Raw genomic sequence first — 13,975 nt, forward strand, 5'->3', positions numbered from 1 at the left:
CAAGTATGAAAGTGATGTAACTTGCAATCCAATCAACACTTTTGTATACTTAGTAATAATGTTTTTTATAAGTTTGTAAACTTGAAACACTTTCACTTTTAGCAACCTCAGAAAAATCAACTTTGAAAGTTTAAGAACTTGTTGCCAAAAGTGCAGAAAATAATTTCAGAATATGTGTAAGAGCTTTTGAAATTTGTATGAGAGTTGTGTATATGTTGTGTGTTGTGATTATGATTTTTAATGCCTTTATATAGGCTTTCCAATCAGCCCAAATGTCTCTTTGAAAGGGTAGGAATTGATTGGAATTAAAACATGTCTTTTGGGTTGAAACTCATTCACTTTGAATTTGAAAATCTAATGCAACAACTCTCAGTAATCGATTACAACATTGAGTAATCGATTACTCAAATATTTTGTCCACTGGTCATTTATTTTCGAATTAGAGTAATTGATTACAACAAGTTGAGTAATCGGTTACTCAACTTTAATAACACTGGTAATCTGTTACTCAAAGACAATAATAGATTACTCTGATCAGTTTTAAGTTGGATAATTCTTTTCTGACACTCGTAACCTGTTACTTAGATGAAGTAACCCGTTACACACTATTTTTGAAAATTGTTTTAAGTATTTTAAAGTGTTTCAATTTTCTTTCAAGAATAATATGAGCATTACTACTTTTGTATAATCAAGAGTATAGGATAGAAGTACCTATTTTAGAATTAGACTAAAAGTCTTGAATATCTTGAAGCTTGAATCTTCATTGTCTTCATAAGTATTCTTCTTTTTGGTGATGTTGGTGTCTTCATCAAAACCGTGACAAGGTCAGGAGCAAAGATCTTCTTCACAATTCCCAATATCTCTCACCAACTTACTTGTACCGAGATAGGTGAAAAATTAATAGGGCACACTTTGGAATATAAGGCTAAGACAAAGAGCACCACCATGAGAAGAAGAAAATGTGAAAAACGATATTGCATGGAGCATTAGAATTAGAATTGGCAATTTGAGTCATCCTATCTATGCTCGCATAATCCCCATCTAAATTAAGGTGAGTATGAGCATACTTATTTATGAAAAGGGTATGAAATATCAACATGGGCAGGTAGGGCAAACTTAGACACTAAGCGTATTACTTTTCAAAGGGAACCCAAAGTACTTGGTTTTCTTGCATTCTTAGGTATTTTAGCTCGAATAGAAGTGTAGATTCAAGGGGGAAAAGGTAGAGAAATCAATTTATGATCTTGGAGGAGCTCATTCTTCTCTCAAGAACATCATTCATCTCCTTCAACCCTTTTGTTTAAGAACATTGGAAATGAGTAAGTAAACTTCTTCCTTGTTAGGATTAGATATAATATTCACTTGATGCATATACTTTGGTTCATATTTATGCTTATTTTTTACTCTTTGATTCTTATGGGTTGACTTTAAGCTTAATACTTGTTTGAGGTTGGCACCATTTTAGTGTGTTATTTAGGTTGTGAATGTATGAAGGAATTCACGCTCTATAACTTGAACTAAAATAGCTCATCTTGTTGGTATATCTTCTAGGAATAGATTTATATTGATAAGTCGCATTGTTTGTGTTGTGAATATAGTTGGTAGGAATATATCTATATTGATAACTCATATTTCTCAATTTTGTGAGCATAGTTGCCACGAATAGAGTTATATTGATAAGATATTAATCATCTAAGGTATTAGTGGTTAGTAATTTTGAGGTGTTAATCTACTAATAGAGGAACTAATGTGTTAGATTACTTTGTTAGTGAAAGATCAAAGTTTGATTAGTTTGTGTTATTGAATCAATTGTATACGGAAAGTTGAATAATAAAATCTAATTCCAACACTTTTATCTCATAAAATCTCAATCATTTAATTAGTTTGATAGTGAAACCAAAATAAATAGAAATCATCATTACCAAAAGTTTTTTATGTCTCTATATCAACTCAATAATGTTTTGTCAAATATCTAAATATATTAGTATGACAATTAATGAGATATTAAATGAGGTGTGTTATTTATTACTATGTAAAATCTTATTGGATTAATATAGAAACATATAAAACTTTTGGTATTGAGGATTTGGGTTCAACCAAAACCAACAAACAAATTGAACAATTTCTATACTTCCGATAACAATTTGAGTTGAATAACTTAATATTGTTGTAGCCTTTGTAGATATGATAACTTTTTGTGTTAATCTATCTGATTCAATAATTTAAATTTACCGGCAATTTCTTGTAAATGAAATATGTCTTGAGTTATCTTTTACTATATTTTATTTAACACTTTTAACTTTGAACATTTTTTATTCGGATTTATCTCCCTATTTAGAAGTTCAAGAGTATATTACTATTTATTTTCTATATTTAGCATTATTTAATATTTAATACTTAGAAACATGTAAATATTGGAAAATTTTAACGACGAGATAATAAATTTGAAAAATCAAAATAAATATGATATAAACAAACACAATCATTAGTTGATATATTTTTTACAATGGTACAAGTAAATACTAACTAGATAGTAATTAATAATATACTGAAATAAGTGAATCTTACATCATTTTCTGCCTGTTGTCCCCATGCAAACAGAAAAGACCGACTATTCACGCTAAGCAGTAAGTACACAAGCCTCGATTCTAGCTATCTTTGCTTTCGGTTCCTTGACAAGTTTCCACGTGATTTGTTTTCTTCCAACATTTTCAAATGGATGCTTAATGGCTAAGGGATGCTCACCAAACCACAATAATATATTATTGCAAAGTATATCTTAAATATATATTAAACTAATGATAATGATAATGAAAAAAAATAAAAAAATAATAAATATTTAACTTTTAAATTAACATGTTATATCTTCATTAATTTGATATATATTTAGGGATAATAGATCCTTCTCAAACATGAAAAATAAAGTTGAAACATAATAATCGTGAGTGGGCGTTAACTCCAAGGGAATCCATTGGTTTTATAAATTGGACTCAAATCAATGTTCTTTTATCACTTATAAAAAACCATTTCTTTTCTAACATACATTAATGGAATGAGGAAAAAATCATTCATTATTAATATTTAATTGTATTTGTTTTTTAAAAAAAGTAATCAAATGAATGATGAATGATACAATATGTATAAATATTTACGTTGTGAATACATAAATATTACACTAATACAATTTCATATAATTAAGGGGTATAAAGAATATTAATTATAAAGGTAATGTAGAATTTGTTCCAAACCAAACTTCTCATATTGAACATACTGAGTCTGGACACAAGGCTTTCAAAGGTATCTCACAAATTTACACATTTTAACAAGGATATTTTATATTTTTTATCATATTTAATAATTGCTCTATGTGTAAATAAAAGATATAAGTTATATATCGTCTGTCTAATTATTTTAAATACTTAATGGAATAGTCTTAACAAAAAAACGTTGATGAAACTCAACATCAACTATCACATTCTAGATATCCAAAAGTATTATTGGGTGCAGTACCACAGTAATCAATATGCAGAGGGTATTTGTCGTGTTTGTTGAAATTTTAAAGAAAATGACCCATAGTGCATGGTGAGTCATTACTGGTCCCATGTGACAGAAAAACGATTTTTTTAAAATTAAATTAGATGACATTTTATTTTTTAATTAATTAAAGAGATACATTGTAGCATATCAATAAGTCATCCAAACATTTATTACTAATATATACATATTTTCACTATCCTGAACATACATTTTTGTTACATTCTAGTAGCATTATTTTTATATTTAGTGTGGGGGTTCTTTTTTAATTCAATCTTCACAAATATTAAATTTTAACTCAATTATCTTACGCCAAATATGTCAAAATGGAGAGAAGATATTCAGAGAAAAATTATAAGTAAAGAATATTCACTTTTAGATGATTTGCATATACCGTGTCATGTTTTCTTTACACTTTATTACAAAAGAAAAAAGAAATATATACTTTTAAAATTGATATATTACAACCTGTAGTCCTGTAGTGTACAGACCCGTGTCATGTCTTTTTTACACTTTTGGAAAATAAAAATTGATATATTATAACCTGTACAGCCTACTTTATTTTTCTTAATCTTTTAAGAATGTAATTATATATGTAATGTAAGTATACAGATTTATATACAAATAATATATATATATCATTTATTGAATTATTATATTTAAAAGTTAGTAATGATTAAATATAAATGATAAATAATATATTATAATGTACCATAAAAATGATCTATTGGTAATGTAAAAATCTCTTAAATTTTATGTACACATTTTTCTTTCTCATCTTTTAACCGTTAAGTAAAGATTTATTAGTTTTGTAAAGTCAGCCCAACAAATAACTATGAAGTTAGTTATTTTTCAAAACATTTAATATGTATATATTAATAGTGTCTCTGTTTTGACACTATTAGTCAATAATTTATTATTGATTTATTAATTATTATTAACTTTCAAATAAAAGTAATACAAATTAATAATAAATGAGGTGGTGATAATGTAAAAAATCAGTACACAGATTTCAAAAAAAAATTAATACATTAATTCCTCATTTCTTAATACTACATTATAATTTTTTTAAGCCTTACTCTCCCATCAATTAAAAGCACAGGTGATACGGTTCATGAGCACCAAAATAATCCTCAAAAACCTTATTGTAGGTTTGCAAGACGGTAGAATCTATTACTCATCAAAAGAAAAGACCACTTTAATACATATTCTTACCACATCAGAAAACTCAGCTTTTATTGTCTCCTCTAACTGAATCTATTATTCTCATCTGAGTGATTCTATATCAAAATTGTTTTGGTTCAACTCGGTTCGGTTGATTTAAGTTTAAAATTGGTGACTCAGATGGTTGGACCAGTTGGACTGACCGAGTAAATCAAAAAACTATTATTTTTAAAACATCGAAAAGAATATTGTTTCGAGATGAAAAAAATCAAGTATTGTCAACTTATTTTTAATTATGTTTGTCATTTGTTAACTTATATTATAGAAAAACTTTCATTGTTTGTAATTAAATTTTAAACTTATTGTCCCATTTTTTGCAATTAAAGCATAATGCATATGTTGTTTAATGATATTTTTAACTTACTTATGACATTTTATAATATTGATATATTCTTTATTAGTTGTTTAATTAGATATGATAATATTTTTTAAATTTGGAGTACAAAATTATAAAAAATGTTAAATTGTATTATGAATCTTTTAGATTTTTTAATTTAAATCGGGTTAATGTTTCAACTATTGATCCATTGGTTGAGTTAGTGACTCATTTGTCCATTTCCCTTATTTGAGAAGGTTCAATGTCTGAAATGAATTTCTAGGTCCACAAATTTATCAGCATATTACACTCATAAAAGAACTCAATTATTTGTTTATAAATTTGTGAATTTTATTTTGTAAAATCAAATAATTATGAAAAGTCCTTTCTTTGTGTTGTTTTCTAGTACTTTTCTATTATATTTAGAGAATTCTTTATACATACGATACTATTTGAATTTGTTGTTTCCTTTTCTATTAACGAACCCAAATCATTGTGGTATTTGCACAAATAGGTATAATACATGCATTTCTTCAAACATAATGAATAGAGATAAAATCAGAGTGATTCCCTAAATTCTTTTCTGGATTTTCCTCAATGTGCCGATTATTCATGGAACATGATAAGTATATGAAAAATCATCTACTTCCGGAAGAATCAAAGGACATAATTTGGTCATTCTGAGCAAATCCAAAACCTTTATAGACAAAACCAATCATTAATTCCCAATCATGAGTCGAATTGAATCCTATACATAAATCAGTTAATAAAAGAATCAAAAAAGTTTTTATTGTATCACTTATGTTATATAAGAATTCTTGAACCCAACAGCTGACTTGAGATTTTGACATTATAACCACAAAAAATAGCTTCTAGATTTCTATTTTTTTCCTTATCTTCCGCGCAGTAGATATATCGTGTAATATTTTTAATGTGTTGATGAATAATAGAACGTTCACATTACCCTAACCTTTAAAATAAATAGAAAACTTGAAAATGAATTGTTTTTATTCAATCATCTCCTTTTTGACTTGTTGGGTTTTTCGTTGATACAAAAACTTTTATGAATACATCTTCTAGTTAATTTATACCACCTCTACTCTCATAAGTTGATACATACTCGCTAATAGTCCTCTCGGTGCTACATCATAAGCACACTAGGAATGTAATATACATATAAAATAATAGCAACTGGAATGCCAATCTTCGAGCTTTATTTGTAAAGTCTCTATTTCTTGGTATTCAAAACCAAAGATCTATGAATTAGTCCATGTTTGACTATTTTCATAAGATTTATGGTTACTCATGTCAACATTCTCACTTCTATTATCTCTTGATGTTGTCACCAAAAACCTTCCCCGAATGACAGAATGTCCCGCTACCCGAATCATTGGCTAGTCAAGTTTAATAACACTATTATATACCAAGAAAAGAAATACATGTAACTACATATTATTCAAATAGATGTCATAGGTTAGTATTTACAATATATAGCTATAAAGCATCAATATTAATACGAGTATCAAATACAATAAATATATATATATATATATATATTATTTATGTTGATACATATATTTTTGAAAATATATGACACAATACATTCAAAATATGCATATAAAATATGCACATAAAATTGATAAAACATAATGAGATATAATTGTTGTTATAAAATTCTAAATAAAGAACACATTTCTTAAAAATCGCTAAATAGGGGTGGCAAATGGATGAATTTAGATGGATTTGGATTTAGATGCTAATAGATGGATGGATAGAAGGTCATATAAATCCATATAAATCCATTTAAACTATATTTTAAGTTATCTAATCCATCTATATCCAATGGATTTCAATCCATCTAATTCATCTATGACTCTGTTTTCATTGATTTGGATTGATGTATATCCAATTCATTTGATTTTTATTATTATAACTAAAAATATTATTGAAGAAAATCACTATTTTAAAAATTACTATCTCAACTAAATATTTTTTAAAACCACCTTTTAGAAAAACACTTCTAAAATCATTTATAAAGCACTTTTAAAAATCAATTTTTAAATAGTGATTTTTTGAATTTTTTTAGAAAAATTATTTTTTACAATATTCTACACGCATGAGAGTTTTAAGGTTCTACGTGTAAAGTTTTTAAAAAATACTTATAGAGTGTAATATCTATGCACTGTTACTGTAAAGATTTGTACATAATCACTATATCATCTACCATTTATTTGAATTTTGTTTTTGAAGAGTCAATTATGAATAAATATAAATGGTAGATGATGCGGTGATAGTGCATAAAGCTCATGCATTCTTAGTGTATACATTTTTCTCATACTTATATATGTTATGTACTTCAGAATAAAATTTTAATATTAACTACATACACACACGTTATATAATTTACATCAATTTAATAAAATATTAAAAGTGAGAGTGTGAATCATGAATGAATTTAGTTTTCTTAAATATTAAATGAAATTCCAAAGCAAAAAATTTTATTTTTGAATTTTGGTTTTTTTGATGGATTGGATATCAATCCAAATGAATATATCATTGAATATTCATCGGATATAATGAATGAATTTGAATTCATCCATTCTCAATACTATACATTGGATTATATCCATTTAAGTCCATTAGCTCTAATGGATGGATATGAATTGTGGATTATGAATAATTTTGTCACCTCAAATTATTTATATACATTTCCTCTTCATTCTTTATGCAATAATATATACTTTGTGTTTTTTTCTCATTATAGGTCAACTTAGTATATTGAATGTTATGTTTTTCTCTTCTACTTAAATGATAGTGTATTATAATTTTCTCTCTCAATGTTCTTGAATGGTAGTTTGGGTGCCCAAGAGGTATCTGATAAATATTTTAAGAATATGAGAAAATATTGAAAATGTTTTGGGTTTATAATTTATTTATTTTCAAACAAATAATTTTGATAATATATATACATATATATATCCATAAAGTATTAGAGTGTATTTGTATTGAATATGTACCTCACACATGAAGAATATTGAAGTATCATTCATACCTATTTAGAACTTGCCCAAACAATGCTATATATACGAGCTGAGCCTGTGATATAAACATCATAACCAGAACTATTGTAGAGAAAATAAACTCAGCTATGGCTACCCTTACTGCTCCCAGCCACTATTCCCCTGTTGAAGATGCAGAAGCTCTCCAAAAATCTTTCAAAGGTTTATTATTTCACTAATTATTCATGAAAAACTTGTTTCTTTTTCCTGTCTTGGTTTATGAATTTGCATGGTATTTTCAGTTAATCTTGAACATGCATTAACTTAAATTGATTGCGACATGCATCAATGGTTTTAAACTCATCAGGATGGGGTGCTGATGATAAGACCATTATAGCAATACTAGGCCATAGAAATGTTGATCAGAGGCAGAAAATCAGAAAAGCTTATGAGGAACTTTTCCAAGAGGATCTCATCAAACGCCTTGAGTCTGAGATATCCGGTGACTTTGAGGTACCATAAAAGCATGATATTTCTAATGTTTCCACAAAGTTTTAGTTTAGAGGGTAATATCTATGAAACTATCGGTGTAAAGATTTATACAAAGTCGATATAATCTGCTATTTACTTGTATTACAATTTTTGAAGAGTTAATGGTGATTGAAAATGAATGGTGAATGATAGGCCGACCACGTATAAAACTTTTACACTACAGTGCATACATTATTTTCTCTTTAGTTTAATATCAAAATTAAATATAAAGCGGTTTATGCAAATCAGAGAGCTGTGTATCGCTGGATGTTAGAACCTGCAGACCGTGATGCTGTTTTGGCCAATGTGGCATTTATAAAGCACTTTTAAAAATCAATTTTTAAATAGTGATTTTTTGAATTTTTTTAGAAAAATTATTTTTTACAATATTCTACACGCATGAGAGTTTTAAGGTTCTACGTGTAAAGTTTTTAAAAAATACTTATAGAGTGTAATATCTATGCACTGTTACTGTAAAGATTTGTACATAATCACTATATCATCTACCATTTATTTGAATTTTGTTTTTGAAGAGTCAATTATGAATAAATATAAATGGTAGATGATGCGGTGATAGTGCATAAAGCTCATGCATTCTTAGTGTATACATTTTTCTCATACTTATATATGTTATGTACTTCAGAATAAAATTTTAATATTAACTACATACACACACGTTATATAATTTACATCAATTTAATAAAATATTAAAAGTGAGAGTGTGAATCATGAATGAATTTAGTTTTCTTAAATATTAAATGAAATTCCAAAGCAAAAAATTTTATTTTTGAATTTTGGTTTTTTTGATGGATTGGATATCAATCCAAATGAATATATCATTGAATATTCATCGGATATAATGAATGAATTTGAATTCATCCATTCTCAATACTATACATTGGATTATATCCATTTAAGTCCATTAGCTCTAATGGATGGATATGAATTGTGGATTATGAATAATTTTGTCACCTCAAATTATTTATATACATTTCCTCTTCATTCTTTATGCAATAATATATACTTTGTGTTTTTTTCTCATTATAGGTCAACTTAGTATATTGAATGTTATGTTTTTCTCTTCTACTTAAATGATAGTGTATTATAATTTTCTCTCTCAATGTTCTTGAATGGTAGTTTGGGTGCCCAAGAGGTATCTGATAAATATTTTAAGAATATGAGAAAATATTGAAAATGTTTTGGGTTTATAATTTATTTATTTTCAAACAAATAATTTTGATAATATATATACATATATATATCCATAAAGTATTAGAGTGTATTTGTATTGAATATGTACCTCACACATGAAGAATATTGAAGTATCATTCATACCTATTTAGAACTTGCCCAAACAATGCTATATATACGAGCTGAGCCTGTGATATAAACATCATAACCAGAACTATTGTAGAGAAAATAAACTCAGCTATGGCTACCCTTACTGCTCCCAGCCACTATTCCCCTGTTGAAGATGCAGAAGCTCTCCAAAAATCTTTCAAAGGTTTATTATTTCACTAATTATTCATGAAAAACTTGTTTCTTTTTCCTGTCTTGGTTTATGAATTTGCATGGTATTTTCAGTTAATCTTGAACATGCATTAACTTAAATTGATTGCGACATGCATCAATGGTTTTAAACTCATCAGGATGGGGTGCTGATGATAAGACCATTATAGCAATACTAGGCCATAGAAATGTTGATCAGAGGCAGAAAATCAGAAAAGCTTATGAGGAACTTTTCCAAGAGGATCTCATCAAACGCCTTGAGTCTGAGATATCCGGTGACTTTGAGGTACCATAAAAGCATGATATTTCTAATGTTTCCACAAAGTTTTAGTTTAGAGGGTAATATCTATGAAACTATCGGTGTAAAGATTTATACAAAGTCGATATAATCTGCTATTTACTTGTATTACAATTTTTGAAGAGTTAATGGTGATTGAAAATGAATGGTGAATGATAGGCCGACCACGTATAAAACTTTTACACTACAGTGCATACATTATTTTCTCTTTAGTTTAATATCAAAATTAAATATAAAGCGGTTTATGCAAATCAGAGAGCTGTGTATCGCTGGATGTTAGAACCTGCAGACCGTGATGCTGTTTTGGCCAATGTGGCAATCAAGAATGGCAGCAAAGACTATCATGTTGTTGTGGAAATTGCTAGTGTCCTGTCAGCTGAAGAGCTCTTGGCTGTGAGGCGTGCCTATCACAACCGCTACAAGCGTTCCTTGGAAGAAGATGTGGCGGCTAACACCACAGGCCATCTTCGCCAGGCAAGACATTTTCTATTCTCCCTTAAGGGTCTATCTTTGAGTTGATTTTTGAAAGATAATAGAGGAAATAGAAAAATTCAATAGTCATGAAATAGATTTGTAAGATACATTGAAACCTTTCATTTTCCTTCGTTCATTTCCAAAATTCAACTTCCAAATAAACTGTAAAAGATTTTCATGAAAAAACAACCCATATTCTCATGCTATTTGTTTAAACCATTTTTCGTTAATGGTTTATAAATTGTTTTCTAATTATATTTATTAAATGATTAATGACTTTTTGTTGGATAGATATGATTAACCATAAATATATATATAATTAACAAGGTGTAATATGGTAAAAAGGTAGTGTGAGTGATAATTTTTTGAACTGATGTTTGGAATGTACTAATGGTTTGAGTCTCTGTGCTTGATTTTGAGCAGCTTTTGGTTGGATTGGTGAGCTCATTTAGGTATGAGGGTGATGAGATCAATGCAAAATTGGCCAAAACAGAAGCAAACATTCTTCATGAATCTGTGAAGGAGAAGAAAGAAAACTATGAAGAAGTCATCAGGATCCTTACTACCAGGAGCAAGACTCAACTTGTGGCAACTTTCAATTATTACAAAGATGAGCATGCCATTTCCATCAGTAAGGTATAGCTTTTTACCACTACTCACACACAAAAGGATAGACCATCGGTCAATATAAATAGTCATAAATAGCCAAAGGGATGTTTCGAAAGAGATGGGTGGCTCATTACTCGAGCCTCCCACCTAGTTGTGTCTAGTGAGAGTAGATGTATATTGTCTTATCTCACATGCGTAAAGACCGTTTCCAGGATTTGAACCTGTGATCTCATGTTTCAAAGGAGGTGTTTATACATATGCTTTTTATACCATTTATACAGAAATTGTTGGATCAAACACCTGATGACTTCCACAAGGCATTGCACACAGCTATTCGTTGCCTCAATGATCATAAGAAGTACTATGAAAAGGTCAGGCCCTCTCTTTCTATCTTTCTGCAATTGTGAAACAACATTTAGAAGAGATTAATATCTTTTGCAAACTATAAAAATAGTTACTTTTTACATCTAGACATGTATATCATCTTAATTTAATGAACCAACTTAAACTTTTCACTCAATTTTGGATCGCTAAAATAGTTCCTTTCACATCATGAATATAATAAAGTCCATCTTATTCTTTATATTGAGATTTGAACTTAAACCTCAAAATTAAAATAAATTTGTACTAGGATTCACCATCAAAATTGTTCATCACTTACAGGTTCTACGCAATGCTATCAAAAAATTTGGAACTGATGAGGATGGACTCAGCCGCGTGGTGGTCACGAGAGCTGAGAAGGATTTGAAGGACATCAAAGAGCTCTACTACAAGAGAAACAGTATTCACCTTGAGGATGCAGTGGCCAAGGATATCTCAGGAGACTACAAGAAGTTCATTCTCACTCTCTTGGGAAAACAAGACTAAAGTTGATGATGGTTTCTTGTAAGTGGTTGGTTTATGTTGTTTTTGGTGTTGTAATTTTAGTTGGTTAACTTCCTAGTCTGTTTTCTAGAGTCTTTTCTTTATCATCCTTGCTCTGTTTGAGAATTGAGAACTTTAAGTTTTATCTTCATGGAATGTATGCATTTTCATTCTGGTTAGGTTGGTAGGAACAGGATGTATGTCCTTCACTTACCAACAACTAAAATAAAATAACACTTTATTTTAATTTTATTTAAAAAAAATATATATTTAATTCATTCTAAATATCAATAGGTGAGACATTCTAGGTTAGTATGTTATTTATTTAGTAACTGGGATCACCTATTTCAAATGGTGTCCTATTTTATCTCTTAAGTCAATTAAAATGTGACTTTTTATTATATTTTGTTTTTAAAAATTTTCTTTATTTATGTGGCAAAATGTGATAGGTTTGAGACAAGAAATGAGAAATGGTTGGTGACAAATGATTTTTGTCCATTTATTTAGCATAATAATAGAAGGGCAAAGATTCTCTACCCAAGATAATCATCTCCCCATATACATAGTCAATCAAACTATATAAAATAATATAAAAATATTAATTTATGTTATTATAATATTTCTTTTTAATTAAACTAAAAAATTTAATTGGAAGAGGACAACGAGTGAGACGGAAATGGGGACAGGTGATCCCCATCCATAATGGAAGGTTCATATCAAAGTTGAGTTAGGATGAGAGGCAAGTGCTTCAAAAAATAAAGAGAAATACAACTTTCAATGACACTTTTATCATTTTGAATATAATAAAATTATACTTTTAGTACTAAAAACAAGTATAAAAATATATATTTGCCTCACCTTATTCATCAAAGTTAGATTAACTTTGAGTCGTTTATAATTAGGACTATTGAAAATTAATATCAATATTGGGCAATAGATCATGTGATTGTCCAGAGTTTGGATACTCTCAATCACCAGTCATTTTTTTAATGGTTCAAATTTAAAATTGCAAAAATATATTTTTAAATAAATTAATTTAAGGAAAAATGGCAAGAATTATTTCATCTATTCCTCTTCAACAACAACTCCATTATTAAACTGGAGATGTGAAGTTCTCTTCCCTCTCTTCCTCGTCACCAACAGTGAACATCAAGATCAAGGCTACCTCTTATTGAAACAGAAGTAGAGAAGAAAGAAAAGAAACCCCACACCACCCCACCCAACTCTAACAAACAAGATCTCTCTCCCTCTACAAAACTTCCCCTTTTCTATCCATTTCTCTATGATATTCATGTAGAGAGATAGATATAGTAAAAGAAAGAGCCTATATGGATAACACCCACATTAGATACACTCATAGATTCACCTCCCATTCCAACCTAATCCCAAAGTACTCGTCGTTTTTATTCGATATGTGATTTCTCTCTCCTAGTGTTTTCTCTCTCGGTCTAAGAATGGAATAGTTGTTGAAGAGAAAAGGATGAGATAGATCTTGCCATTTTTTCTTGAATTAATTTGTTTAAGAATATGTTTTTGCAATTTTAAATCTGGACCATTAAAGAAATGACTTTGCCACATGTCATAATTTTGAGATACCATTGGGCTATCCATTACTGA

The 13,975-nt window shown here is 28.6% G+C and overlaps 2 protein-coding genes and 1 long non-coding RNA gene across 3 annotated transcripts; 2 read left to right on the top strand and 1 right to left on the bottom strand.

Moving 5' to 3' along the window:
- Nucleotides 1–8,142: 8,142 nt before the first annotated feature.
- Nucleotides 8,143–8,934, top strand: LOC109340857 (annexin-like protein RJ4). Its single transcript, XM_019578618.1, has 3 exons — nucleotides 8,143–8,295; nucleotides 8,441–8,586; nucleotides 8,854–8,934. The coding sequence occupies exons 1-3, from the start codon at nucleotides 8,223–8,225 to the stop codon at nucleotides 8,932–8,934; spliced, it is 300 nt and encodes a 99-aa protein (XP_019434163.1). The 5' UTR covers nucleotides 8,143–8,222.
- Nucleotides 8,935–9,972: 1,038 nt separating this feature from the next.
- On the top strand, nucleotides 9,973–12,537 carry LOC109340859 (annexin-like protein RJ4). Its single transcript, XM_019578620.1, has 6 exons — nucleotides 9,973–10,108; nucleotides 10,254–10,399; nucleotides 10,667–10,885; nucleotides 11,309–11,521; nucleotides 11,776–11,865; nucleotides 12,158–12,537. Exons 1-6 carry the CDS (start codon nucleotides 10,036–10,038, stop codon nucleotides 12,359–12,361), a joined length of 945 nt encoding a protein of 314 aa, XP_019434165.1. The 5' UTR covers nucleotides 9,973–10,035; the 3' UTR covers nucleotides 12,362–12,537.
- LOC109340860 lies at nucleotides 11,701–12,226 on the bottom strand. Its single transcript, XR_002106851.1, has 3 exons — nucleotides 12,123–12,226; nucleotides 12,004–12,009; nucleotides 11,701–11,715 (listed from the first exon to the last, which is right to left on the bottom strand). It is a non-coding gene; the product is annotated as an uncharacterized LOC109340860 (long non-coding RNA).
- Nucleotides 12,538–13,975: the final 1,438 nt, after the last annotated feature.

This window comes from Lupinus angustifolius, unplaced genomic scaffold, assembly GCF_001865875.1.
Source record: "Lupinus angustifolius cultivar Tanjil unplaced genomic scaffold, LupAngTanjil_v1.0 Scaffold_268, whole genome shotgun sequence".
NCBI classification, from domain to species: domain Eukaryota; kingdom Viridiplantae; phylum Streptophyta; class Magnoliopsida; order Fabales; family Fabaceae; genus Lupinus; species Lupinus angustifolius.